Source organism: Pan troglodytes, chromosome 16, assembly GCF_028858775.2.
Source record: "Pan troglodytes isolate AG18354 chromosome 16, NHGRI_mPanTro3-v2.0_pri, whole genome shotgun sequence".
Classification (NCBI taxonomy): domain Eukaryota; kingdom Metazoa; phylum Chordata; class Mammalia; order Primates; family Hominidae; genus Pan; species Pan troglodytes.
In genome coordinates this window covers 70773653-70801476 of record NC_072414.2, presented here as the reverse complement: position 1 = coordinate 70801476, position 27824 = coordinate 70773653, and the positions used below count along the sequence as shown (strand labels likewise).

Sequence of the window (27824 nt, the reverse complement as noted above, 5' to 3'; positions counted from 1 at the left end):
CCGAAAAACACAAAAACAAAATGTACACTTCACTCCCCGAAATTTGGAGTTGGCTGTTCCTGTTTTTCCAGTTGAATTATTTTTGCATCATGAGGGCATGACTAAGGCTTATCATTTTTTGTATCCTTTTTTTGTATCCTATGGTTTCCGAGAAGCTTTAAAATGAAGGCACCCAGCAGGGTGTGGATGGAGTAAAGACCAGGACCTGGGACAGAGGAGGAAGCAGGCAGGGACTGTCATCAGACGTGGGATTTGAAAACACAAACTCCAAGGCTGCATTTCAAAAAAGCCTCCAATCTACTGTTGGGCCTTGGCAGCATGGAGGCAGTTTGTGGCGTTGGCCAGGGAGGGCTGTGTGTCCCCTCCCCAGATCCTCCTGATCTCTAGGGTTTGCTGTGCTGGTGGCAGGGATCACAAAGACCAAGACATGACCTTAGCATCTCACAGTGTGTCGGGGTTGACAGACCCATAACCAGACAATAGCAGTCTAGTGAGCTGTCAACGGGGATGGCAAAGGGTGCTCTGGGGAACCTAAGAGGTCAGGGGGGACGTTCTGGAAGGGGTGACGTACAGCCTAGGTCTGAAAGGACAAGTCTCAGGGACATCAAGTTTATGCCCATCTTTTATTTATTTTTTATTTTTTGAGACTGAGTCTCGCTCTGTCGCTGGCTGGAGTGCAGTGGCAGGATCTCGGCTCAGAGCAAACTCTGCCTCCCAGGTTCAAGCAATTCTCCTGCCTCAGCCTCCTGAGTAGCTGGGATTACAGGCATCTGTCCGCCACAACGCCCAGCTAATTTTTTTTGTATTTTTATTAGAGGAGGGGGTTTCACCATGTTGGCCAGGTTGGTCTCGAACTCCTGACCTCAAGTGATCCGCCATCCTTGGCCTCCCAAAGTGCTGGGATTACAGGTGTGAGCCACTGCGCCTGACCAGTGTCCAGCTTTTTAAGATTTATTTTTATTTCTAGAGACAGGGTCTCTCATTCTCTCGCCTAGGCTGGAGTGCAGTGGTGCAATCAGAGCTCACTGCAGCCTCGATCTCCTGGGTTCAAGGGATCCTCCCTCCACATTCTCCTGAGCAGGTAGGACAACAGGCATGCATCCCATGCCTGGCTCACATCTTCTCCCTTTCACCTTCACATGACTGGCTCCTTTTTGTCATTCTGGTATCACAGCTTAAATGTCACCTTTTTAGGAAGGCCTTCCCTGACCACCCCATGGAAAGTAGACTCTCTAGTCACTTCCGGTTTTATTTTCTTCAAAGCACCTCTCTGTAGCTGGTCTTGTTTATATGGTGGTCTGAATTGTTTATCCATCTGTCTATTTGCTTGCTGTCCATGGCCTCCTCCAGAGTGGGAGCTCCAGGGAACAGAGACCTTATCCATCTGTTCACAGCTGTGTCCCCAGTGCCCTGGGTCTGCAGTGCATACTTGATCTTATGGAGTGAAGAAGAGATGTGCCAGGTGATGAGGGCAGAGTGGAGGTATGTGAACAGGGAGGGTATCTCTAGAATGCACTGTGCAGGTCAAGGTGGAGAAGGAATTTGGCTTTGACACCAAGATGGGGGGACAAGAGGCTTAGCCTGAGGTACAAATGGGAAAAGGGGGAATCTAGACAACCTTGAGGGAGAAGTTTGACTAAGACAGGGAGCAGATATGTGGGGTGGGAACTAGAGGGGACACCCAGTCCATGGAGGGGTATTATCAGTACTTTTTTTGTTTTTTTTGAGACAGGGCCTCACTTTGTTGCACAGGCCGGAATGCAGTGGCGTGATCTTGGCTACTGCTCATTGGTGGGGCCAGGCCTGGCCCAGCCTCAATCTCCTGGACTCAAGTGATCCTCCCACCTCAGCCCCCCAAATAGCTGGGATCACAGGCATATGCCACCATGCTGGGCTAATTTTTAATTTTTTTGTAGAGACGGTGTTTCACTATGTTGCCTAGGCTGGTCCCAAACTCGGGGCTCAAGTGACCCTCCCACCTCGGCCTCCCAAAGTGTTGGGATTATAGGTGTGAGGCACCTTGCCTGTTTTTTGTTTGTTTGTTTGTTTTTCCCTAGAGACAGTGTCTCAGTATGTCTCCCAGACTGGCCTGAAACTTCTGGGTTCAAGTAATCCTCCCTCCTCAGCCTCCTGAGTATCACTGGGACTACAGGCCTGTGCCACTATACCCAGCTATTATCAGTATCTTTAATAGGAGGAAGACAAGAATGTTTTTAGACTGACGGTCACCAACCCAAGGAGACCAAGGAAAGCGGGGGACACCTGGAGCACACAGGGCCCACAGGAGGGGAGCACACAGGAGGGGAGGGAGCCACAGAGCCCTGGTGGAAGCATTGTCTCTGACTGCTGGAGGGCACCTGTTTCACTGTGTCCAGATGGAGGGAGACGTGAGTGGGTGCCAGCTACAAAGGCTCATTGTATGCAGTGTGCATGGTAGGATGTGGTGGTCTGAATTGTCCCTGTCACTGAGCAGCAAGACCAGCTGGTGTAAGCAGTGGGGAAGAAATGGAAGGTGGTTGGGTAGGGGCCAGGAGTCAAGCAGTGGATGTAGCTGGGAGGGAAGTAGGTGAAGCCAGGAGGGGCTGGTAGGTGGGGCGAAGAGGAAGGTATCAAGGGACTGGAGGAAGAGCAATACATAGTGGGATTGTGAAGGTGGAAAGGACTGCAGAGTCGGGTCTGACAGGGGGGCACCTGAGCTTCGGATTTCCAAGATGGAGCAGTTCTGAGGGATGACACAGCCCAGGCTGTGGCCCTGAGACCTGATGGCTGAGGTGGAGTGGAAGGTCACTGGAGATGAGATGGAGGAAGTAGGTGACCCTGTGCTACACAAATTCCCTAGAGGACAGACAGGTTGAGGGTGGAGAGGAAGCCAGAAGTGAGCTTCCAGGAATTGAATGAAAGGGCCCAGGAGACTGGACAATGAGGAGGTGTGCGGGCCTCAGAGGGCAGGGGGCACACAAAGACTAACCAAGGGGAGGAAGCTGACCGCAACCGCCCCGAGGACAAGACGGGCGTCCTCGGTACAGGGCCATGTTTAGTGACGGCAGAAGGGAGAAAGGAAGCTCCTGGGAGCACAGGGGGAAGGGGAGCCGGAAGCCAGAGCCAGGGCTGGGGCCACGAAGGACAGACGGCCGGTGTTGGAGGCGGAGGCTGGCCTGGGATGTGAGGCTGGGGTTGGCCGGCCTCCAGGCTCCCCGGGAGCCCCTGCTGAAAGTCTGTGGGCGCTGGCCTGGGCGAAGCCGCGGTCCCCCGCCTGTGGGCTCAACTCTGCGCTCTGCTTCAAGCAAACGCACTAGGAGAGGAGTCAGGAGACGAGGAACTGCGGGGCCCCACCTCGCGCGGGCAACCGCTGTCTGTCCAGGGAGGGCCCAGGCCTGTCTCCGCAGATAGCTTTGAAGCAGGGCCCCCGGTGTGGCCCTCGGGAGGCCTCCCGTGTCCCCTTTTGAGGGGCTGCCCTGCTTGGCCTGGGGAACACAGCGAAGGGCACCTCGTGGAGCCCAATTTAGGGACAACACATTAATTCTGGAAATTCCAGATTCTTTCCGGGGGGCCTCAACCGGCCGGGGTCGGGAAGACCTGGCCGGGCTCCGCCGGCAGGGGGCGCTCGGGACAGGGGGGCGAGGGGGGCGGACATCCGTTGCGGGGCGCTGCCTGCGCCGGGCCGGCCAGCCCTTGAGGCGAGCGCGGCCTGCGGGGCCGATGAGGCCGGGGCCGGCCGGGGCGGGGCGGGGCCAGGGGCGGGGGAAGGAGTCCGAGGGGCGGGGCGGGGGCCGGCAGCCGCCCTCCCTCACCCTCCCTCCCTTTCTTTCTTTCTTTCTCTCCTTCTAGCTCTCTTGTCTTTTCTTTGCCTCTGCAGCGGCCAAGGGGGCGGGCCCTGCAGCCTTTGTTGCCCGCGGACCGAGCGCAGCCGAACGGAGTCGGGGCCGGGTCGCCGGGAGCTGCACGCCGGCCGGGCATGTCCTGAGCCGGACCTGGGACCAGGCAGCGACTGGACGGGACGGACGAGAGCGTGCGCGCGGGGTCACCCGGCGGCCGCCCGGTTCCTGCCATGCCCGGCGGCCCCAGTCCCCGCAGCCCCGCGCCTTTGCTGCGCCCCCTCCTCCTGCTCCTCTGCGCTCTGGCTCCCGGCGCCCCCGGACCCGCACCAGGTGGGTGTCCGCCCCTCCCCGGCCAGCCGGCCCTGCTACCCCTTCCCGCTCCCCCAGTCTCGGTTTTGTCCCTCTTCACCTTTGTGGACCCCGCGCCGGCTCCGCTGTGCCTGGAGTTGGTCGCGTCTTCCGCTCCCCGGGTATTAGGGGACAGTAGTCGGGGTCGGGCCGGGCCGGGAGCGAAGCCGCGCTTCTGGGGAAACTTCCTCGGCCCCTGATTCAGTTACTGACACTGCCTGTCGCCTGGAATAAGCCCCTTCCGCTCTTCGGGCTCCGGTTTCCCCACCTCGGGTGCAGCAACGCGCCTCGCTCCCGGGAGAGCTCTCGTCCGAGTGGGCTGGACGGAGCGCGGTTTACCCACTGAGGATTTGGTTTCTCACACTCCTTAGCGGGGCTCGCCTGGAAAGCGGGCTGGCCGGGACACAGCCGGCGAGGGCGCCAGGTCGCAGGTCTTCGCGGGACCCCGCCGCCCCCCCAGCTCCCGCCCACCGCATCTGGGCTGCTGGCGCGGCCCCTGGCGGCTCGGGGGGCCGGGGCTTGCGCGGTCCTTGCACTTCCTGCCTCTCCCTTCCCCAAGTGTGAAGACGCCGGGAGTGGAGCGGGGAGCAGGAGCTTCTTTTCCCGGCCATGGGTTAACTCTCCCCGCCCCGCCGGGCCGGCCTCCGACGAGCCTCTGGCCTGCGTCCAGACTCTTGTTTGGCGGCGACCTGCCGGGCGGCCGCGCTGCTGGCGCGTCCGACGCAGCCGGCCTGGGAATTCAGTAACCGAGGATGTAGGAGACCCCAGGCCCGGTGCTCAGGGAGCTCCCAGTCAGGGGAGCCGGTGGATAGTGGGGAGAGTCCTGCAATAGAGCCGACCGGCAGGGTTTGTAGGAGAGGAGGGGCATGAGGTTGGAGAGACTGGAAGGATGGATGGATTCTGGATGAGCTGGAAGGGCGTGGAGGGAGTGGGGCCCTCTCCTGGGGAGCATCAGTCGGGGGACTGGATTAGGGTTGCTTGCTGGGATGGGGTCGACCTGCCTCCCCACTGGAGGGATTGTGACGAGAAAGTAGTCTGGGCGGGAAGGATGGGGACATTGACTCTTGATCTTAGAGGTTTGGGAAGCCGTTGAGGGGAGCAGCTGATGAAAGCAGTGTTTTGGAAAGATTTGGTCTAGCAGCCATGCGCAGAGCGCAGAGGGAGCGAACATTTCATGAGCACCTACTGTGTGCCAGCCTCACGGGTTCTTATTTCTCATCATCTCCACAACAACCGTGCAAAGCAAGTGGTGGAAAGTCCTTTTATGGACCAGCAAACAGGCTCAGAGTAGAGCGACCTGTGGGGTTGGACTCCTGAGCTTCCTGAATGAGGCTTGTGTTTTCCACTGTCCAGAGCTGGGGGCTGAGGAGGATGAACCGGGCGATGGGAATGAGAGAGCAGGAAAATGCTTCCCTCAGGACTTGGGTCCTGGCCCCCTGGCAGCTGTGGGAAGAGTTGGGTGCGGTCAACCTCGTGGGATTCTTATGAGGATTAAATGAGATATTGAATATGTCAGTTGCTCAGGCAGGACACAGTGACTACAATGTAGTGGTCATTATTTTTATTAATCTGCCAGGCCGACCCAGGACTCCCCAGATGACCTGGACCTGCTGTTTGAGGGTGGAGGCAGGCCAGGCACTCTCTCCAACCTAATCTGGGCACAAACACTCCAAGGGTGGAGTCTGTCTCTAGTGTTCCCATAGATATAGAGCATGGGGTCCTTCATGTTCTGCACTCCCTCAGGATTGGTGACTCTGAGGCTGCTGGCCTGTTTGTCATTTTCTTTGAAGCCCAGGACCTAAGCCTGGGGCTCCTCCTACCACTGAATGTTACCTTCTTTAAGACCAAAGGGCTCATCCTGGGCTCACTTTTAGGAAAATATATCCCTTTTCCCCACTTGTGACTGACCCAGGGACCTGCTAGGGTTTCTGAGGCTGGAGCCCAGTCATGTGTCCTCCTCATGCTGTATGGCACATGTGAACCCTGTGTGCATGTGTTTCTGTGCATACTAGAACTCACAGAGGAGGGCATTCACATACTACCCCCCACCCTGCCAGTTATTTTTCCTCCTTGGCATGAGCTGTGGGTCATTTGAAGGGCTGGATTGTAACTCAGGTTCTTGATAGGGAGGTGAGGGTAAACACCATCTTGGCATTTCTTTGGTAGAAGCTCCAAAGTGACAGTTCTGTCACCCAGGGGAGATATAAAAAGTATTTAACACCCAATGTGGCAGGAGCTTGGTCCAATCAGAACAGACCTCCTGACTTGGCAGAATAGATTTGGCCATGAATCTCTGGCAGTCCTCTTGAATGGTGCCTGTTGCCATCCCACTGTCACTTGAACTCTGCAGGCTCAGCTTTGTTGCAAGCACATAACCGGTCGAGACTGGAACCTGCAATTACTCCTTGCTGGCACTGGGTGGTGCTAGTTTCAGCCACCAACATCTCTACTGAGGTCAACTAGGCTACAGTGAAAGTTACTTATTTTTAAACTTACCCCTGCACTCTTTAAAAATATTTTAATGGCAAAACAATACAAGTTCACTATAAAAAAAAAAAGTAATGCTGGCGGGGTGCAGTGGCTCATGCTTGTAATCCCAGCACTTTGGGAAGCTGAAGCTGGCGGATCACTTGAGGCCAGGAGTTTGAAACCAGCCTGGCCAACATGGTGAAACTCCGTCTCTATTAAAATACAAAAATTAGCTGGACGTGGTGGTGCATGCCTGTAATCCCAGCTCCTCGGAAGGCTGAGGCATGAGAATTGCTTGAACCCAGGAGGCAGAGGTTGCGGTGAGCCGAGATTGCACCACTGCATTCTAGCCTGGGTGACACAGGGAGACTGTCTCAAAAAAAAAAAAAAAAAAAAGAAAAAAAGAAAAAATCTGAACAAAACAAGAAAAAAATTATTGCAATAAAAGTGGCAACATCCTGTAAGTCTATTCTTTTATTGTTGATTAAAAAACATGTTTTAGACCAGACACAGTGATTCACACCTGTAATTCCAGCACTTTGGGAGGCCAAGGTAGGCAGATCATTTGAGCACAGAAATTCAAGACCAGCCTGGGCAGCATAATGAGACCCCATCTCTACAAAAAAATTAAAAAATTATCCAGGCCTGGTAGTCCACGCCTGTAGTCCCAGCTACTTGAGAGGCTGAGGTGGGAGGATTGCATGAGCCCAGGAGGTCAAGGCTGCAGTAAACCACGATCGCATCACTGCACTCCAGCCTGGGAGATCTCAGAAAAAAAAAAAGAAATAAATAAATGAAAACATGTTTTTTGTTTTGTTTTGTTTTGTTTGTTTTTAAGCCATTAGGCAAACAGATAAAACAACAAGTTTTTAAAAGAAAAAGCTAAATATACTTTAGAAGTTCTCTTGCTAATTTTCAGTCATAACTTAGCTCACATTTGCTATGTGCCAGCTGTTGTTATAAGCACTTACATATTAACTCATTTAATTCTTACACAACCAAAGAGAGCAGCTGTAATTATTATCATCCCCATTTTACAGATGGAGAAACTGAGATTCTGAGTGGTTGAGTAATTTACCCATGGTCTCACAGATATGGGTAGCAGAGCTGGGATTCAAACACAGCCTGTCTGGCTCTAGAGCTCACTAATCCGAATGCTTTTCACCTGCGGCATAGCTCTACTTAGCCCTGTCCACATTTTTGAACTTAATAGGATGCTTCTTTGTAAGTCATCTGGAATTTCTGTCTTGCAATATTTGCCCAGGATCTACAGCAGGTATTCTCAACAGGACTGTACATCCGCTGGGGCATGGGTTCTTCTCCAGAGATACTTTATTTTTTTTAAGCTTTTGGGGCCTTTTCTCCCCAGTGGTTGATTCCTCAGTTACATACCTGCTTCCATCCCCCAACCACATGCATTTGAGGACAAAACTTGCCTAAAAGAGTGTCATGTAGCTCCTCCAGTTGAGAATTTTAGAGCTGGTTGGCATCAGTGCCCCCCTGACCTTCAGCTCATCTTTAGCTGCCTTGGCTGGGATTGTCCTTGCCCTGGGAACCAACGTTAATACTCACTTAAAACAAGTCTTGGAGGGTGGGCATGGTGGCCCATGCCTGTAATCCCAGTACTTTGGGAGGCTGAGGCGGGTGGATCACCTGAGGTCAGGAGTTCGAGACCAGCCTGGCCAACATGGCGAAACCCCACCTCTACTAAAAATACAAAAATTAGTTGGGCGTGGTGGCTTGCACCTGTAATTACAGCTACTTGGGAGGCTGAGGCAGGAGAATTGCTTGAACCCAGCAGCCGGAGGTTGCAGTGAGCCAAGATCGTGCAATTGTACTCCAGCCTGGGGGACAAGAACGAAACTCTCTCTCAAAAAAACAAAAACAAAAACAAAACAAAACAAAAACAAGCCTTGGAGTTGTAGCCTCCACGAACTGTGATCCTTGGGAAAGTTAGGAAATCTCCCACTGGGAGTGAACCTGGGAAGTAGTTCTTCCCTATCTCTGTCATTTTCGTCTCCTTGACCTGGGCTCCCTTCCTTACGTTTTCTGGCCTGGATTCTCCAAGCAGATGAGGAAACAAACCCAGAGATATGCAGTGACTCAGATTATACAACTATTAAGTGGCCCACTTGGGCCTGCCCTGGGTCTTGTTACTTTCAAAGCCCATGCTCTATAGTGCATTATTTTGTCCCTCCATTGCCTCCCATTTTACAAAACACATGCCTGGACCAAGATTAAACTTCTTGTTGCCCTTTCTTACTTCTGGCTTTTCCCCACTTCTCTGAGGGTTTACCACACAGTGCCCCTACCACCATGAGGCCCTTCTTGTCTTCACTGTTGAATTAACATATGTTAAGGGACATCTCAAATGCATCCTCCTTGATGAAACTTTTCTTCATTCCAATGCATCCATAAGGTGTCATCCTTTCCCCTTGCTTGGACCTTGTCAGCACTGTGCCAGAGTGGGGGTCTTGGGTCTACTACACCCATTTTTCTGTTTTGTGTGTGTGTGTGTGTGTGTGTGTGTTTCTGGGGGGGGAGTCAGAGTCTCGCTCTGTCATCCAGGCTGGAGTACAGTGGTACAATTTCTGCTCACTGCAACCTCCGCCTCCCAGGCTCAAGTAATCCTCCCACCTCAGCCTCCAGAGTAGCTGAGACTATAGGCATACACCACCATGCCTGGCTAATTTTTGTATTTTTATAGAGATGGGATTTCACCATGTTGCCCAGGCTGGTCTCGAACTCCTAAACTCAAGCAATCTGCCCTCCTCGGTCTTCCAAAATGCTGCGATTACGGGTGTGAGGCACTGCGTCCGGCCATTTCTCCATTGAAGGCAAGGATGGTGTCTTATCCACCGTCCTGGACTTTGGAGCACCTAGTGCCCCCTCACACTTAGTAGCCAAGGGTCACATACCGAATGCCATGGACTAGGCAGGTAACGTAAATGAGCAAACGAGGTGGGTAGGGAGACAGATTTTTCCTGAAACATGGGGCCTCTTGGCCCATCTCTTGTTTTCCCACTTTTGTTAGAGACTCCGTTCTTTACTGAGTGAAAGGAAACACAAGCATGATGGGAAAGGGAGCCTACTTGCAGCCACAGTACTGGGAATGAATATGGAGTGGTGGGGACTGAGGACCGGGGAGCATAGGCCCTTCCTAAAGGGAACTCACTGCTCCACCCCAGCCACTTCTGCCAGGGAGCAATTTAAGCCTGACATGGATGGATGATAAGACTTTTCAAGAAAAGCTGAAAATTGAGATTTTTGTACAAGATCATGTGATTCTTAAACATTGGCAATTGACTAAAACGTTTTTCAATATTTGTGTCAGCCAAAACAAACCAAAAAATCAATAACTGATCAACACAAGCAAATCTGCACACTGTGGTTGAGGAGTTGTAGTCCCATATGCCCTTATTAGGATGTCAGAGCAAGAAGTCGCCTTAAATCATCCAGTCCGGTGGCTTCTGAATGCCAGCCTCTGAACTGGCTAGATCAGAATCCCTGGGAAGGTCTAGAAAAACACAGAAAATACACATTCTAGGGCCCCCAGAGCCCTGGATCTGTGCAACCAGAATCTCTGGGCTGGGTCCTGGGCATCTGCAGTTTTTCAGAGCTCTCCAGGTACTGCTGATGACCAGCCAGGTTCACTCCCAGTGGGGGATTTCCTAACTTTCCTGAGGATCACAGTTCCCGGAGGCTCTTGGTAAAAACATAGCTTCCTAGTCCCTAGTCCTAGTTTCCTGGAAATGCTGATTTAGTGAGTCTGGGATGGGGCCTGGGATTTTTTTTTTTAAGAAATTCATCTGTGAGGTCTGGAAAATCCTTGCACTAGTGGCCCGCTGAAGCTCAGTGATGGGGAAGATTAGCTCAGAGCCACACAGCACGTTGCCCCAGCCTACCCAGTCTCTTGACTCTCAGAGAAAGCTCTTTGAGGCTGGCATTGCTGCGGCAGTTGTGAGCAGAGGGAGATGCTCTCAGCAGGGGCGCAGCACTGGCTTGTGCAGGGCACTCTACGTGCAGTTTGGCAGAGGACAGACTGGAGGGCAAGTTTGGTTTCCGCAGCCTGCTGGGATGGAGCTTCGGGCTGGGCAGCAGCAGAAGGAACCCTGGTGAGATGTCAGCAGGGCACTCAGGCATTCATGCGAGCCTGAAGAGTCTATTGTCGTGAACAGCCAGGATCCTGGGAGCTGGGTATAAACCCAATCGAGAAACTCCAGATTGCCAAGTTCCCTAACTGTGCTCTTTAGAGCCTGGGAACTGCAGAGAGGGAAAAGGGGGGGAAAAGCATGGATGCCGGAGCTCTCCCAACTCCCGGCACATGAGATTTCTCTTGAGACTAGACCTGGTGGCCAAAGAGATTTGAGAAATGTGATATAATTCAACTCTTTCACATTAATGATGGGGAAACTGAGGCCCAGTAAGGGATGGACTGTTGAGAATATAGAGCAATGTTACTGAAGAGACTGAAACCATTTGGGGGACTTGAGTCCCAGTCTCAGCACTGCCACTCTCACTGTTACTGTGTGGCTCTAGGCCAGTCTCTCCACCTCTCTGAGCCTCCCTTTGCTGTCTCACCTAGGAAGCAGTCTGGACACCTTACTGCAGGTGTCCTAACCTGGGGTCCACAGCCTAAGGGACCGTGAACTGAGGGGATCCATGAACTTGAATGGGAAAATATTACATATTTACTTTTTGTAATCTCTCAACAAAATTTAGCATTTCCCTCAATTATGAATATTATTAGCAAATCCCAACAGCACCTGTGGTTTTGTTACCAATACAGCAAACCAAATATTTTTCTATCTCATTACAGTTGTTGCATGTATCTTGAAATAAGGTTTACGTTCATCACTACTTCAAAATTTCCATAGTTGCCAGGCACAGTGGCTCACACCTGTAATCCTAGCACTTTTGGAGGCTGAGGTGAGTGGATCACTAGAGGCCAGGAGTTCAAGACCAGCCTTGCCAACATGGCAAAACCCCGTCTCTACTAAAAATACAAGAACTCGCTGGGAGTGATGGCATGCACCTGTAGTCCCAGCTACTTGAAAGGCTAAGAGACAAGAATTGCTTGAACCTGGGAGGCAGAGGTTGCAGTGAGCCAAGATTGAGCTACTGCACTACACCCTGGGTGACAGAGAGAGACTCTGTCTCAAAAAAAAAAAAAAGACCATAGTTGTTAAATTTGCCACAAAATCTTGTTTAAAGTATAATTCCACACCCTACTTTTTAAATTATTTTTTGTTTTGTTATGTTTCGTTTTTGAGATAATGTCTCACTCTATCACCTAGGCTGGAGTGCAGTGGCGCCATCATGACTCACTGCAGCCTCAACCTCCTGGGCTCAAGAGAGCCTCCCACCTCAGCATTCCAAGTAGCTGGGACTATAGGTGTGCACCACCTTGCCTGGCTAATTTTTTTTTTTTTTTTTGTAGTGACAAGCTCCCATTATGTTGCCCAGTTGGTCTTGAACTCCTAGGCTCAAGTGATCCTCCCATCTCATTCTCCCAAAGTTCTGGGATTACAGGTATGAACGACTATGCCTGGCCTTAAATTATTTTGATAACTGTATTTCAATCTAATCAATTTCCTTGGTACTCCTGTATGTTTTATTTTATTTATTTATTTTTTTGTGGCAGGGTCTCACTCTGTCGCCCAGGCTGGAGTGCAGTGATGCGGTCTCAGCTCACTACAACCTCCACCTCCCAGGTTCAAGTGATTCTCCTGCCTCAGTCTCCTGAGTAGCTGGGATTACAGGCAGGCACCACCAAGCCTGGCTAATTTTTGCATGTTTAGTAGAGATGGGGTTTCACTATGTTGGCCAGGCTGGTATCAAACTCCTGAGCTCAAGTGATTTGCCTGCCTCGGCCTCCCAAAGTGCTAGGATTACAGGCATGAGCCACCGTGCCCAACCACTCCTGTGTATTTTATTTTATGCATTTCAAAACATTGTTCTGAGGAGAAGGGGTTTGTGGCAAAAAAGGATAAGAATCCAGGCCTTACTAGGAAATCCAGGAGGACAGAGCAACAGAGAGGGGTTTTTAAACTGCAAGGGCCTGAGCAGAGGTCTGCCAATTTTTTCCATCCCTGGAACCTTTCTTTAAATGAATTCTTGCATGTAAAAGAAAGAAACCAGAGCTACCCTGTTGAAGTGGTGGTTAGGGGCCAGGGAGCCCCAGTGGAGTGGTCTTTCTCTGTCTCCCCAATCCAGGAGGCCTGGAGACACTTGCAGAATGCTCACGCACCTGAGAGCACATTTTTAAATCCATCAGGCTAATAATAATCATAACAATCATAATTGCCATCATATTCAACCAGTGGCTCAGGCACTGCTAAAGGGAGTAGCTCCACCAGGTTTAATCCTCATGACAGCATCGAGATTGTAAGTGCTGTGGTTATCTGCATTCTACAGAGTCATTCAACAAATACCAAAAAAGGACTAAGTTCTGGACACTTCCTCTAACACTTAAATCTTCAACAAAGAATATAAAGGGCCAAGTGTGGTGGCTCACACCTGTAATCCCAACAATTTAGGAGGCTGAGGTGGGAGGATCGCTTGAGACCTGCAGTTCGAGACCAGCCTGGGCAACACAGCAAAACTCCCATCTCTACAAAAAAAAAAAAAAAAAATTATCCAGGGCCAGCCTCGGTGCCTCACGCCTGTAATCCCAGAACTATGGGAGGCTGAGGTAGAAGGATCGCTTGAGCCCAGGAGTTTGTTTGAGACTAGCCTGGGTAACATAGTGAGATCCCATCTCTATTAAAAAAATTAAAAATAAAAAAAAATTAGCCAAGTGTGGTGGCATCCACCTGTAGTCCCAGCTACTTCGGAGGCTGAGATGGGAGGATGGCTCGAGCTCAGGAGTTGGAGGCTGCAGTGAGCTATGATTGCCCACCTGCACTCCTGTCTGGGCGACAGAGCAAGAACCCATTTCAAAAAAAAAAGCAGGGGCAAAGAATATAGATTCTTGCCTTCCTAGATTACACTGGGAGGGAAGGGAGAAAACAAATAAATAGAAAAAATAATGAAAATGCTAAGTGACATGGTATGTCAGGAGTGCTGTGGGGAAAAATAAAGAAAGGAAGGGGGATAGGGAGAGCTAGGGAGTTGCAATTTTAAAATAAAGTCATTAGAGGAGGCCTCATTGAGAAGGAGACATTTGAGCAACAACCCAAAAGTGAATGGTTTAGCCACGTGGAAAACAGAGAGAAGAGTGTTCCAGGTGTAGGGAACAGCAATGCAAAATCCTGAAGCAGGAGCACGTCTGGCCTGTGGAGGAACTGCAAGGAGGCCAGTGGGTGGAGTGGAGGGAACTAGGGCTGTGTAGCTGGACATGAGATTGGAGAGGTCACCTTGCCTAGGGCCTCATACAGGCCAGAACTTTGTCTTTTGCTCTGAGTGAGATGGGCGCCATTGCAGGATTTTGAGCAGAGTAAGACGATGATCGCGCTGGTTTTGAATGAATCTTTCTGGCTGCTTTCCCTTGGTGAAAACACGAGGGGAGGGGCACCTGGTGTAGGCAATAGTGAAAACAGAGAGACCTGTTAGGAAGTTACCGCAGCAATCCAGGCCGGGCGCAGTGGCTGACGCCTGTAATTGCAGCACTTTGGGAGGCCGAGGCGAGCGTATCACCTGAGTTCAGGAGTTTGAGACCAGCCTGGCCAACATGGTGAAATCCTGTGTCTGCTAAAAATACAAAAAATAGCTGGGCGTGGTCGCGTGTGCCTGTAGTCCCAGCTACTCCTGAGGCGGGAGAATCGCTTGAACCCAGGAGGCAGAGGTTGCAGTGAGCCGAGATCGCGCCACGCACTCCAGCCTGGGCGACAGAGCGAGACTGTCTCAAAACAAACAAACAAAAAACCCAAAACACAAACAACAACAACAAAAGAAGTTACTGCAACGATCCAGATGGAGAAACTGAGGCACGGAAAGATGAAATAGCAGAGTTAGTAGATAGCCCGGCGAGGATTTGAATCCAGATACTCTGACTCCAGCAGCCCCCTCTTGGCCGCTCCCTTCTGGTCCCCGGCCACCAGCAAGGACCCGGGTCTGCCCTGGGCCTAGGCGTTTGTGGTTCTCTCCCTGCAGGACGTGCAACCGAGGGCCGGGCGGCACTGGACATCGTGCACCCGGTTCGAGTCGACGCGGGGGGCTCCTTCCTGTCCTACGAGCTGTGGCCCCGCGCACTGCGCAAGCGGGATGTATCTGTGCGCCGAGACGCGCCCGCCTTCTACGAGCTACAATACCGCGGGCGCGAGCTGCGCTTCAACCTGACCGCCAATCAGCACCTGCTGGCGCCCGGCTTTGTGAGCGAGACGCGGCGGCGCGGCGGCCTGGGCCGCGCGCACATCCGGGCCCACACCCCGGCTTGCCACCTGCTTGGCGAGGTGCAGGACCCTGAGCTCGAGGGTGGCCTGGCGGCCATCAGCGCCTGCGACGGCCTGGTGAGTGCGCTGGGACATGTATACTTGGGGCAGTCTCGGGTGGTGGGATGTGGAGATTGGCTCTAGCCTTGCCACGCACTTGTCTGGTGGCTTTGCCCAGTGCACTTTTTCTCTGCCAGCCTCGGTATTCACGCCTGTAAAGTGGGAGTGACAACGCAGGCCTCGTTGATCTCTAGGACGACAGTTCTCAAAGTTTAATGTGAAAGCCGGGTGGTGGTGCACCTGTAGTCCCAGCTATTTGGGAGGCTGAGGCGAAAGGATCACTTGAGCCCAGGAATTCAAGGATGTAGGGTGTGATGATTGCGCTTAGCTGGCGACACAGCGAGACCCCAGGCACTCTCAAAAAAAAAAAAAAAGAAAGAAAAGAAAGAAAGAAAAAAAGAGAGTTTAATATGAGCTCAAATCACTTTCAGGCCCTGTTTAAACAGAATTTTTGCAGGATAGGTCTGGGATGGCGCCCAAACACTTGGATTTCTGAAAACATCTCAGGTAATATTGAAGATGCAGGTCCAGAGATCCCATTTTGAGAACCTCCGTTTGACTGGACTAAGTAACTGAAAAAGCAGTTGACTTCTCTTCCTTGGGGCATCAGTTATGACTGTTCCTTCACAGGTCCCTTTAGGCTGCTTTTCTCCAGGAAAGCCACCCCTCACCCTGTAGCCATTATGCAGGGTGTGGTGAGGAACCCCTTTCAGCCCCTCTGCTCGAATCAGAACTCCGGGAAAAGCAGGCCTCAGCTTCCTGGCTTCGCCTGGCTGAAGGGTGGTGCTGGCTACTGCCTGCAGCCCTAATTGCTCCCTGATTGGGTGCTGATTAGAGCAGCTTCCACTCCAGGCAGAGTAGGGCCCCTTTCTGTTCGTGTTCAGGTGACCAGCCCCACTCTCCTAGCTCTGGAGGGTGGAGGTTTGGGAGGAGTAGGGGATGTGTGCACACTCTCAGCATCCACTGTTCTCAGGAGGCCCTCAGCTTAGATTGCTCAGGCAAAAACCATGGGCTGTGGCCGCACAGGGCTTAATGACAGGGCAGCCCACAACACAAGCTGCACAACGTCTGGACCTTTGAAGGCCCATCTGCCCTGCACAGTATTCTCATTTATGGAGCCTGTGCCTGTCCCTTAATGTACAATTGATCTTGTTGAGCCTGTGCAGCAGCTGTGCACATGGGGCATCATTCCCATTTCACAGATGAGGAAACAGGCTCAGAGGAGAACTTGCCCAGGGTCACCTAGTCATTCAGTGAGTGGTGGGCGGGAGGGGGGGACTCCGCATTCATACCCAGGTCTCCAGACCCAAGAGCTGATGCACTCTCCAGCCCTCCCTCCAGGCCCCCTGGTCCTGTGTGACCCAAGGGGCAGAATTGGTGCCTATGAGGGGAAGTCCGAGGGATGTAAAACCTTCTTCCCTGTTGGAGCCCTGAGCTTCCTCAGGAGGTAGTGGGCATCAAAGATGCTTCCCAGGGCCCCTCCCCTCCCTGGACTCTGAATGCTGGCAGACATGTCCAAGACACTCCTGCCAGCTTCCCTTCTCTGGGCAGCCCTGGGCCCAGAGAACAGGGTGTCCTGGTGGCCGTGGGCATCTCCTCCGCTCGGGTGTGGCTGTGGATGCTTTTGGAGTGATTCATTGCCTTAGGGAGATAGAGGGAAGGTCAGAAGCCCTGGCCAGCTGGGAGGGAGCACAATGCTGGAAATGGCTGGCATGCAGAGGAGATGGAGAATAGCCTGGAGGCCTGGGCACAAGCTGCCCCGCTCAGGATGGCTGTCTGGGACTAAGACACCGTTTTGTCAGATTTGGATGCAGACACATTTCCCTCTCCTAATGGGGTGGGTGTGTGGGGCAGCATCCCCAGGGGCGGAGGCTTCTGAGCTCCGCTTTGAAGGTTTGGCTGTGTGTGAAATGGCAGAGAAGGGCTTTCCAGATGGAGGCTACAGAGTGAGCAAAGGCCCAGCGGGACGGAAGTGCAGTGTGTCCACGTACAGTCACAGGTGGTATGGGCAGTGGGGGCTCAGCTGAGCAGGACAGGCCTCTGGGACGTGCAAGAAGAGCAGCTGAGGGCCAGCCCTCCCTGTGTGACCCTGGTGCTTGTTCCCCAGAAAGGTGTGTTCCAGCTCTCCAACGAGGACTACTTCATTCAGCCCCTGGACAGTGCCCCGGCCCGGCCTGGCCATGCCCAGCCCCATGTGGTGTACAAGCGTCAGGCCCCGGAGAGGCTGGCACAGCGGGGTGATTCCAGTGCTCCAAGCACCTGTGGAGTGCAAGGTATGCTCTTCTGCTCCCAGTTCTCGGGTGGGTGCTGGGCCTGGGGACATGAAGGGGCCTTTCTAGAAGCCCCCCTTAACATCCCCATGCCCAGTGCCCCTTAGACCAGATGACACAGACAGACAGATGGATACATTACCATAGCCTGTGCCCTTAATTGTGCCACAAGACTGTGTCCTCTGCCTTTCGGACCTGCCCCAGTCAATCCCCTAGACTGACCTTCCTCGCTCCATCTCACCTACTTCTCCCACGTTGGGGCTCAGCCTCCCTCTGCTCCCTCCCCCACAACAGCCTATGGTACCTGGCTCTGCCAACCGTTCTTCCTCCAGTGCCCAGGCCGGGTGAGCTGTGCCTAGCTCCAACAGGGCCACTAGCCAGGAACTTCCCTCCCCCCACCACTCTGCTCCCACCCTAGAATAACTAACCTCTATTATTGGGACCTGGAGTGTGGTACCCAGTGCCTCCTCTGCAGAGCAGCAGTAGTGCCAGCCAGTCCAGGTGAGGAGCTGCCTCCTAAGGGTTGCTGGGGTTTGGGGAATGCTTGGCTGGCAAGCCAATCTCAGGCTGCCCACAGCTCTGGTACTGCATTTGCTGGAGCACATATCCACAGAGGCGTGCTTCTTGGCCTCAGTTTCCCCAGCTTCATAGATGTGCTTCCTCTTCTGATCTGGAGCAGCCTGGGTCAGGGGAGCAGGCCCAGTAGGGCAAGCTGGGCTGGGTCTTGGCCAGCCTCCCCAGGCTGGGGTTTAGAGGGTGGGGTCAGCCTGTGTTGGGATGCACTGACCCCCCAGGGTGGGAGGAAGTGACACGGGGAGATAGGGGCCCAGTTGCCAGCTTTGTCAGGCCCAGGAGTTCCCCTCCCATGGACACAGTACTTTACTGTGTTTATATCCACCATTTCATTTGCCCTTTGAGGTCCCCCTGTGAGGCAATTTATTCCTATTTTTAGTCAGGGAATCTCAAGATCAGAAAAGGAAAGTGACCAGGCAGAGCCACACAGCACAGATCTGGGGCAGAGCCAGGAGGCGAATTCAGGCCCCTGGCCTCTGATCCCTGTGTGGTTCCCAGTGCCCCAGAGAGAGCTCACTGAGGAGAGGCCCTGGAGACGTGTGCCCTGGGCCTGTCCACTGGCAGCTAACTCCACCCCATCTGGGCCTCCAGTGTACCCAGAGCTGGAGCCTCGACGGGAGCGTTGGGAGCAGCGGCAGCAGTGGCGGCGGCCACGGCTGAGGCGTCTACACCAGCGGTCGGTCAGCAAAGAGAAGTGGGTGGAGACCCTGGTGGTAGCTGATGCCAAAATGGTGGAGTACCACGGACAGCCACAGGTTGAGAGCTATGTGCTGACCATCATGAACATGGTGAGTCTGTGTGGGCCAGGAGCGGGTGGCGGGGATGGTGTTGGGGGGTGGGGTGCAAAGAGTGGGTGCAGGGCAGGAAGGCTGTCAGGCTGGACCCCAGACCCAGGTCTAGGCCCCAAGTAGGAAGAAGGGTATCCAAGCTCCTGAGGCCAGGAAGGGGTGGGGTTCTTGGCAGCTAGTCACTGTGAGAGAGCCTGGGCAGAGGGCTGCTGTGGGGACACCATAGGGTGTCATGCCACTAGGAGGGGGAGCAGGAGTGGGAGACTGAGGTAGCCACAACCCTGTGCTTGCCTGGGGGGCTTGTAGACTAGTTGGGTCATTCATGCTTCCCTGCACAGATACTTCCTTCCTTTGTGTCAGGACCTGTGCTAGATGCTGGAAACACAGAAATGCCTGATCAGACCACACTCTGCCTGAGACTCTGCCTGAGACATCAGCACACATTACAGTTAGAAGAATCTGTGCAGTTCTATGGTCGCTAGCTGGTAGCCTTGGGCAAGTCACTTGCCCTGTCTGAGTCTCAGCCTGCTCATCTGTGAACTGGGCATGACGACAGTACCTTGTGGGGTGGGCAAACTGCTCTTGACCCCACATGATGGATGAGATATCAGAGGCCTTCAGAGGGCGAGTAACTTGCCCAGGTCACACAACCAGGCAGGGCAGAGCCAGATGGGAGCTCAGGTGTCCTAAGTCCCACCAGGGGCACTGTGGCTGATTGCAGCTGGGATTCCTGGAGCCGACTACTGCAGAGCTGCCACTCCCTGCTCCTGCCCTGTGGGTGCCCGTGGAGGCCTCAGGCTCCAAGCTGCTTCCTGCAGCCCCTGGGAGGAAAGATCTCTGCCCCTGGCATTCTTAGCAGCCACCTGGTTGGCAGGCCACCATATAACCCTGTTTCTCTCCTGGGCTGGGTTGTTGGGGGCAAGGTAAGTGTGTGTGCTATGAACAGGATAATATCTAAAGGAGCCCTGGGGCCAGGATTCTATGCTGCTGCTTCCCCCTGCCAGCCCTTCACCTCCTGCAACCCTAAAGGAAGAACCCTCTGAGATCATGCAGTGTCTGGCCCCCTAGTTTATCGCTGTGAAACCTGAGGCTCAAAGAGAGGAAGGGGCTGCATCCAGGGCTGTTATCTCTACCTACTGGCCATCACGTCCCCACTACTTGAGTCCTCATCAGTGAGTGCAGCTCTGGGCCAGTTCTTCCCTCACTGGGACACCCTCATTGGCTCCCTGTTCCATATGGAATAAAAGTCACAGCCTTCTGCCTGGCATTTGAGGCCTTGAAGGCCCAGATCAAGCTTCATCTGCCCAGGGAGGGGAGCCACTAACAGCCAGGGTTCAGCAGGGCTATTGCTGGACAGCAGGGCCCAGCCCCTGGGCTATAGGGGTGGAGCAAGGGGCAAGGCCAAGTTCTCAGGCCCTGAGGTTCCCTCCTTCTCATTCTCAGCACTTTGGGGGCTCAGCCTGAAAGACCCAGGAGGCTGACTGGAGCCACCAATGGTTAACTGGGTTCATTTCACCCCCACTTTTCTGAGTGTCCCCTATGCTCCAGATTCTGGGCAGAGTAAGACGCACCCGACTGGGTATTGTGGTTCATGGTTATAATCCCAGCACTTTGAGAGGCCAAGGTGGGCAGATCACTTGAGGTCAGGAGTTGGAGACCAGCCTGGCCAACATGGTGAAACCCCATTTCTACCAAAATACAAAAAATAGTTGGGTGTGGTTGTACACACCTGTAGTCCTAGCCACTTGGGAGGCTGAGGTGGGAGGATTGCTTGAGCCTGGGAGGCGAAGGTTGCAGTGAGCTGAGATCGTGCCACTGCACTCCTGCCTGGGTGACAGAGCGAGACTCCATCTCAAAAAAAACAAAAACAAAAACAAAAACAAAAAAAGACCTGCCCAACCCAACAGGTACCCCATAACTTAACCTGGGTGACAGGATTCAGGTGTTTTTGCCCCAGGGCCTGGCCCCTTCCTGGCTGCCTTGCCCTGGCTCATAGGACCCGCCCATTCACTTGGTGAGCCCCATCCTCGGGGAGAGGGTGGGACTGGTTCTCACACTCACCTGCTCTGACAATATCAAGCTTTTCTGAGCTGGTGAGCCCAGCATTGGTCAGGACAGGATGGGGGCACCTATGAGCCTGACAGTGCTGGACCCCCTAGGAGGCTGCAGGGATGGCAGGGACATGGGAACCCATATGGCCAGCCTCTGAGGAAGGCTGGACTGTGGAGCCGTGGCCTGAGGCCCTGGTGGATTAGGGCTGGAGCCTTGTGAATATCTGTCTACCTTTTGTGCAGTGTTCAACACCCACCACCTCATCTAAGCCTCACCCCCATTTTATTATTTATTTACTTCTTTAGAGGTGGAGTTTCACTCTTGTCACCCAGGCTGGAGTGCAATGGCACAATCTCGGCTCACTGCAACCTCCGCTTCCTGGGTTCAAGTGATTCTCCTGCCTCAGTCTCCTGAGTAGCTGGGATTACAAGCGTGCCCCACCATGCCTTGCTAGTTTTTGTATTTTTAGTAGAGAGGGGGGCTTCACCACATTGGCCAGGCTATTCTGCCCGCCTCGTCCTCCCAAAGTGCTGGGATTACAGGCTTGAGCCACCACTCCCGGCCCTCACTCCCATTTTCAAGTTGAGGAAACAAAGATTCAGAGAGGTCAAGGGGCTCGCTCAAGGTCACGCAGCTAGTAAGTGGTACAGCTGGGACTGGAGCTCAGGTCTGTCTACCTCCAAAGCCCCATTCTGTCCCCTGTGCCCCTTAACCTGCCCTGGAGAGGGGCAGCTGGGAAGCCATGGTGGCCGGGGTGGGCCAGAAGGATGGGGAACAGATGTTCCCTCGGGATCAGATGTTTATTTAAGACTGACTTGTTGAGAGCCATCGCTCTACCTGGGATAAAGTGATGGATGTGGAAGAGCACGATCCTACACTTGGGGACTCTGTCTCATTGTAGCATTTCCCAAGGAATATTTCAGGGAGTGTGTTCCAAAGAATGCCAGTAGTGCACTGTGAAAAAAAGATGCTGCTGTTGAATAAGTTTGGCCACACAGGGTTAAAAAAAGTAAAACGGGCCAGGCATGGTGGTGCACACCTGTAGTCCCAGCTACTTGAGGGGCTGAGGTGGGAGGATTGCTTGAGCCCAGGAGGTGGAGGCTGCAGCGGCTGCAGTGAGCCGAGATCATGCAACTGCACTCCATCTTGGGTGACAAAATGAGACTCTGTCTCAAAAGAAAAAAAAAAAAGGTAAAACAGACTTCGTTACTACAGGACTTCTCAGACCCTTCAAAGTAAATATGCATTGAGAATCCCCAACAGAATAGGCAGGCAGCATTCCCCAAATTTAGGAAATAAGCAGGGGCTTTGAAGCAGCGAAACCTGGGTTCTGAGCCCAGCTTTACCCTCTCTTTGAGCTTCACTTACCTCATTTGTAAAACGAGGATAATTGTGCCTACCTTAGAAGTAAGAAGATTAAATGAGATAATGCATGCTAAGCCCCCAGCACAGGGACTGTACGTGTTAAGCTCGATCGAGGTTGGCTGCGGCTATTTTTTTGGCTGCTGCAGTATCTGACCCACAGCCACCTTCAGGACAGCCTCATCTTTCTTTACCAACGCTACCTACAGACCCCAATTTATCAGCATTCTCCCCGTGCTAGACTCAGACCTGAGTCCTAGAGCTTGGGTGGGTCTGTCCCAAGGATAGCAAGACAGGTCCCTTTTTACCCCATTTTCTTTCTTCTTTCTCTCTCTCTCTTTCTCTCTTTCTTTCTTTCTTTTGGAGATGGAGTCTTGCTCTGTCGCCCAGGTCGGAGTGCAGTGGTGCAATCTCAGCTCACTGCAGCCTCTGCCTTCCCGGGTTCCAGTGATTCTCCTGCCTCAGCCTCCCAGGGGGCTGGGATTACAGGCATGCGCCACTATGCCGAGCTAATTTTTGTATTTTTAGTAGAGACGGGTTTCACCATTTGGCCAGGCTGGTCTCGAACTCCTGACCTCAGAGGCAAGGGGAGGTCAGAGAGGAAGGCAGGGACCAGATCCAAGAAGCCTGTTGGCTAGGCTGGGGACTTCTGTCCTTTTCCTGGACAGTGAAGAACCACTTACTGCTTTAGGCAAGGGCATGTCATGATGGGGTTTGCATTTCAAAGATCGATGGTGGAGCTGCTAGGCTGCAGGTGGTCTGGAGGGGCCGCAGAATATGGGGACACTCGTAGGAGACCTCAACAACTGAGCAGACGAAATGATGATGGTAACTTGGACGAGGCAGTGGTGCCCTCTTAACAGTGTTTGTTTGGTTCCTTGCTATTTGAATATTCTTTTTCTTGATGCATTGCTAGAAGCCAACTCACAACTGGCCTGTTCTGCCATCCCTGCCCTCTGGGAACCTGCCAGCTGTCCCCAGTCATGGGCTGGCCTCTTTTTTGTTCTGAAGGAGTTTTAAAAGAGCAGATGGCTTTCCCCAGCCATTTCCCCTCACCTTGGCTTATCTTCCATCTTTGGGGATAGCCCCGTCTCCTGGGTCTCAGTAGGGAGCCCCATGTAGCCATGGGGCCTCTGATAGATGTGCACACCTGCCTCCTTGGCCCCATGGCTGTCAGCCCCGGGGAGATGGAATAGCAGAGCAGTGGGCAGGCTCCATAGGCCTGTGCCTACCCTCACTCTACCCTCTGAGCCCTGCCCAGTTCTATGCCTCATTGGAGGGTGCACTCCTGGGATGCTGGTCCTGGCATCCCCAGGTCAGGAGGGCACTGCTATCCTAGCCCAGTGGCAGTTGTAGGACTAGGGCCCTGAGACAGGCCAAGAAACCAGCATTTGGAGGTCTGAGCTGCCATCGCCTGTGCTGGGTGGGCATGGAGTTGGTACTGGGAAGCAGATCCCAAACTGACGCTCAGGAGAGGCTGCAGCTCTGGGAAGGGGCCTCGGAGGCCTCTTGTCCTCTCCAGGTTCTGCTGCTGCCACATTGGGGCAGTGTGTGTGAGGTGTGGGGACACTCATGCATTGGTGCACATGCATCGCCTGTCCACTGTGCAGCCTGTGTGCACCAGTGTGAGAGTCCCTGTGTGTGAGCACGGGTGTGCGTTGCCCTGCGTGGGTGGGTGGGTTGGGGTGGGCATTGGCTGCTTGTATCCTTCATCCTCGTGACAGCCTGACCCCCCCATCTCTTGGGCAGGTGGCTGGCCTGTTTCATGACCCCAGCATTGGGAACCCCATCCACATCACCATTGTGCGCCTGGTCCTGCTGGAAGATGAGGAGGTGAGCGGTCATGTGGTCCCACGCTGCCCAGCAATGGCTTCGGCTGCCAGAGCCCTCCTGCCACATGACCTGTGCTGCTCTTTATGGAAGGGCACAGTGAAGGCCTCCTTGGCCTGGACCGTGTCCCCTGCCACCCCCTGGTTCCTGACTGACCCTCTCTCAGGTCCCAGGTCCTCTGCAGGAGGTTCCTACAGGAGGGATGGTCAGGCTGGAAGCTCGACTGGTGCCTGCGGTCCTCCCACTGCCCTGCTGGGCCTCTGTCTCCTGCCTTCGTATGGGGGAGAATTGGGCCTGACCTTCTTGGAACTCAGGGGAGGCATGAGCAGTCACTCTCTCTGCCCCCAGGAGGACCTAAAGATCACGCACCATGCAGACAACACCCTGAAGAGCTTCTGCAAGTGGCAGAAAAGCATCAACATGAAGGGGGACGCCCATCCCCTGCACCATGACACCGCCATCCTGCTCACCAGGTACTGCAGCCGCAGGAGGGTGGGAGCCTGCATCTCAGGAGGTGCTTCCCGGCCCTGCGGAAGAAGCCCTGGTGGAGGAGGGGGCCGTGCTGTCAGGGAGCCCAGTTTTGAGGAGAGTTTGCGCACCTTTGGCCCAAGGCTGGATTCTGTCCGCACTTGGGGAGGTCTTTTTATTTTGAAATAATTGTGGATTTTCATGCTGTTATCAGAAATAATAGAGAGAGGGCCTGTGTAGCCTTCATCCATTTCCCCCAGTGGTAACATCTTGCATGACTAGAGCACAGTATCCCAATCAGGAAACTGACACTGATACCATCCACAGACTTACTCAGATCTCATCAGTTCCACATGTACTTCCCTTTGTGTGTGTGTGTGTATTCAGTTCTTTGCAGTTTCATCATTGTGGGTTCACCTACCCACCCCCACAGTCTAGATACAGATCTGTCCCATCAGAAGGATGTCTCGTGCTACCCGTTTATAGTCACAGCCACCTTCCTCCCCTAACCTCCGGCAACTGCTGATCTGTCCAGAGGCAGTTATTTTCCCTCTGCTGGACTCTGGAGGCATCTGTCAGCACCCCTGCTGGATAGTAACCAAAATTGTTCTGTGCGGGTCTGTGCTCTCAAGGGCCAAAGAGATGCCCAGAGGGTTGTGTGTAAATGAGAGCACCTGCTTCCCAAGCGGCCACCGTGCTGGCCTCATGTCACAGAACGGTGGGAGGGACATCCTTTTTGCTTGGGATCAATTCGGGGGACCCTTCCCTGGCCTTAGCTCAGGTGGGCCTGGCACTGGGCCAGGTTAGCCTGAAGGCCGCTTCTTTGCCTGTGCAGGAAGGACCTGTGTGCAGCCATGAACCGGCCCTGTGAGACCCTGGGACTGTCCCATGTGGCGGGCATGTGCCAGCCGCACCGCAGCTGCAGCATCAACGAGGACACGGGCCTGCCGCTGGCCTTCACTGTAGCCCACGAGCTCGGGCACAGGTACCGTGCCTGCCCCCATTGCTACACTGAGAGCCGAGCTTCACCCTCGCAGCCTGGGGGCACCGGGTATCCAGCCTGTGGGTCACAAAGTCCAGGGGAAAGGAAGCTCTCTGGAAAAGGAGCCCCGACTGTCTGGCCATGTGCTGCCCCTGCACTGTCCCCTCCCCACAACCAGGCTGCTTCCCTGTAAAGCAGGAGAGAGGGCTGCCTGGGCATCTCTAGGACTGGCCTGGAGGGAGTCTTATTTAAAGGGGAGTTGTGATGGGCCGGAAAGTCATTGTAGGTCTTTGGCTGTCCCTCCCCATTGCCCTCAGTGCTGTATTTTTTACTCTCGATCCCTGTCCCTGTTCCTCTTTGCTCTGTGGCCTGGGCCAGTGCCTGCCCTCTCTGGGCCTCTGTGTGCTTCCCATAGATTGAGGGGTTTGGATTCAGTGATGTCCAAGGCTCCTTCCATCTGACACTGCTGCCTGAGGCTTCTGTCTTCACAGGCCTCCAGCCACCTGTGCCCTGGCTGTTGAGCTGGCGAATATGGCAGCATCTTAGATTGTCTAGCAAGCCATCAAAGGCAGGCTCCCAGAACGTTCTGTGGGTCAAAGCTGTTGGGGTCATCCATTCAGACGTCCGGGTTTCGTAGGCGATGGCCGTGCCTGCAGGACCTTGAAGCTGCTTATGGCTGCAGAAAGAACAGCCTGCCGCAGTACTGCAATTTCCTGGCTGTGTTACCCTAGCTAGTTCCTTAGACTCTCTGAGCCTTCCTGAGGGTAATAATGAGAACTAAGTGAGATTGTGTTTCTGAAAGTGCTTAGCATGGCCCCTGGCACATAGTAGATGCTCAGGAAATAATTTTTCTTGTATCCTTCCCAAGGATGGTCTCTGGAGACCTTTCTGTGATACAGCAGCTCAGATCCCTTAACTCAAGTGCACAGCCTTGGGACAAGGACCTGTGAGTGGGAACCGCTGTCAGACTGTTCTTGAGGCCAGTGAGCTTGCAGGGGCCATCACGGGCCCACATCTGTGCCACCTGATTTGCCATTGCTGGCTGGCCCCCAGGCAGGGGCAGGGCTGCTCTGGGTCCCTGGCCCTCATTTCAGGCTGGAACAGGAGCCCTTGGGATACTAGCTGTCATACCCTCATTTTACCTTCAGGAAACTAAGGCTCAGAGAGGGGAATGTGACTTTCTGCAGCCATTGGGTGTGGCCATTGGGTGGCAGAACCAGCCCTGGGAACTAGGACTGTGCACCTTGTGGGTGTCCAGGGGAGGGCAGGCTGGCAGCCTCCCGCCGGCTCACCCGCCCCTGGGGCCTGTGCTCTCACACAGTTTTGGCATTCAGCATGACGGAAGCGGCAATGACTGTGAGCCCGTTGGGAAACGACCTTTCATCATGTCTCCACAGCTCCTGTACGACGCCGCTCCCCTCACCTGGTCCCGCTGCAGCCGCCAGTATATCACCAGGTTCCTTGAGTAAGTCCCCCAGCCCTGGGCCCCTATACCTTGATCCATGAGGTCAAGGTCTACTAGGAGAGATGCAGACAGTCATACTGCAGGGCCGGGGTAGAGGGAAGCAGAGGGGCAAGGTCTTGATACATGAGGTCAAGGTCTAATGGGGGTGATGCAGACAGTCACACTGCAGGGCCAGGGTAGAGGGAAACAGAGGGGCACCTGGCAAAGATGTGGTGCCGGCATCCCAAATGTCCTCCTGGAAGGAGGCTTGAACTTGGAGGAGGAGCGAGAATTCACACATGTGCAGAAGGGAGAAGAATGGTGTTCTTGGTAGAGGAAGCCTGAGAAAGGCCTGTAGCGGTAAAGGAGCGGGAGAGCTTTCAGGTAACGGCGGAACCCTGAGCAAGGCTGTGGGAGCCAAGGCTGCGGGAGCCAAGGCTGCGTAGGAAATGAAGCTGGAGGAGGTGAGGGCCAGCCACAAGGTCCGGTCAGAGGCAGGAAGAAGGGGCCATTAAGGGAACTGAAATACGAAGCTTTCTCCTTTTTTTTCATGTTCTCTTCATTTGTTCTGGTGTTTTTGTTGTTGTTGTTTGTTTGTTTTTTGAGACAGAGTCTCGCTCTGTTGCCCAGGCTGGAATGCAATGGCACGATCTTGACTCACTGCAACCTCCGCCTCCCGGGTTCAAGCGATTCTCCTGCCTCAGCCTCCTGAGTAGCTGGGACTACAGGCGTGTGCCACAACGGCTGGCTACTTTTTGTATTTTTAGTAGAGACGAGCTTTTGCCATGTTGGCCAGACTGGTCTTGAACTCGTGACCTCAGGTGATCCGCCCACCTTTGCCTCCCAGAGTGCTGGAATTACAGGCATGAGCAGTGCACCATGCCCGGCCTGTTCTGGTGGTTTTTTTTTTTTTTTTTCAAATTTGCTATTTAATGTTCTAAGTAAGAAAAAGTTTTAAATTTAAATTATTGGCATAAATTGTACCATT

The 27824-nt window shown here is 53.6% G+C and overlaps 1 protein-coding gene across 1 annotated transcript in view; it reads left to right on the top strand.

The window, feature by feature from the left end:
- The first annotated feature begins 3739 nt into the window (after positions 1–3739).
- Positions 3740–27824, top strand: part of ADAMTS7 (ADAM metallopeptidase with thrombospondin type 1 motif 7) — a 52641-nt gene continuing 28556 nt past the window's right edge. The window contains exons 1-8 of the mRNA XM_024349314.3: positions 3740–4148; positions 14730–15085; positions 17175–17340; positions 18502–18698; positions 23862–23945; positions 24291–24415; positions 25246–25395; positions 26714–26857. Coding sequence (XP_024205082.2) covers positions 4049–4148; positions 14730–15085; positions 17175–17340; positions 18502–18698; positions 23862–23945; positions 24291–24415; positions 25246–25395; positions 26714–26857 — 1322 coding nt within the window. The 5' untranslated portion in view covers positions 3740–4048. The remainder of the gene's footprint in view (positions 4149–14729; positions 15086–17174; positions 17341–18501; positions 18699–23861; positions 23946–24290; positions 24416–25245; positions 25396–26713; positions 26858–27824) is intronic.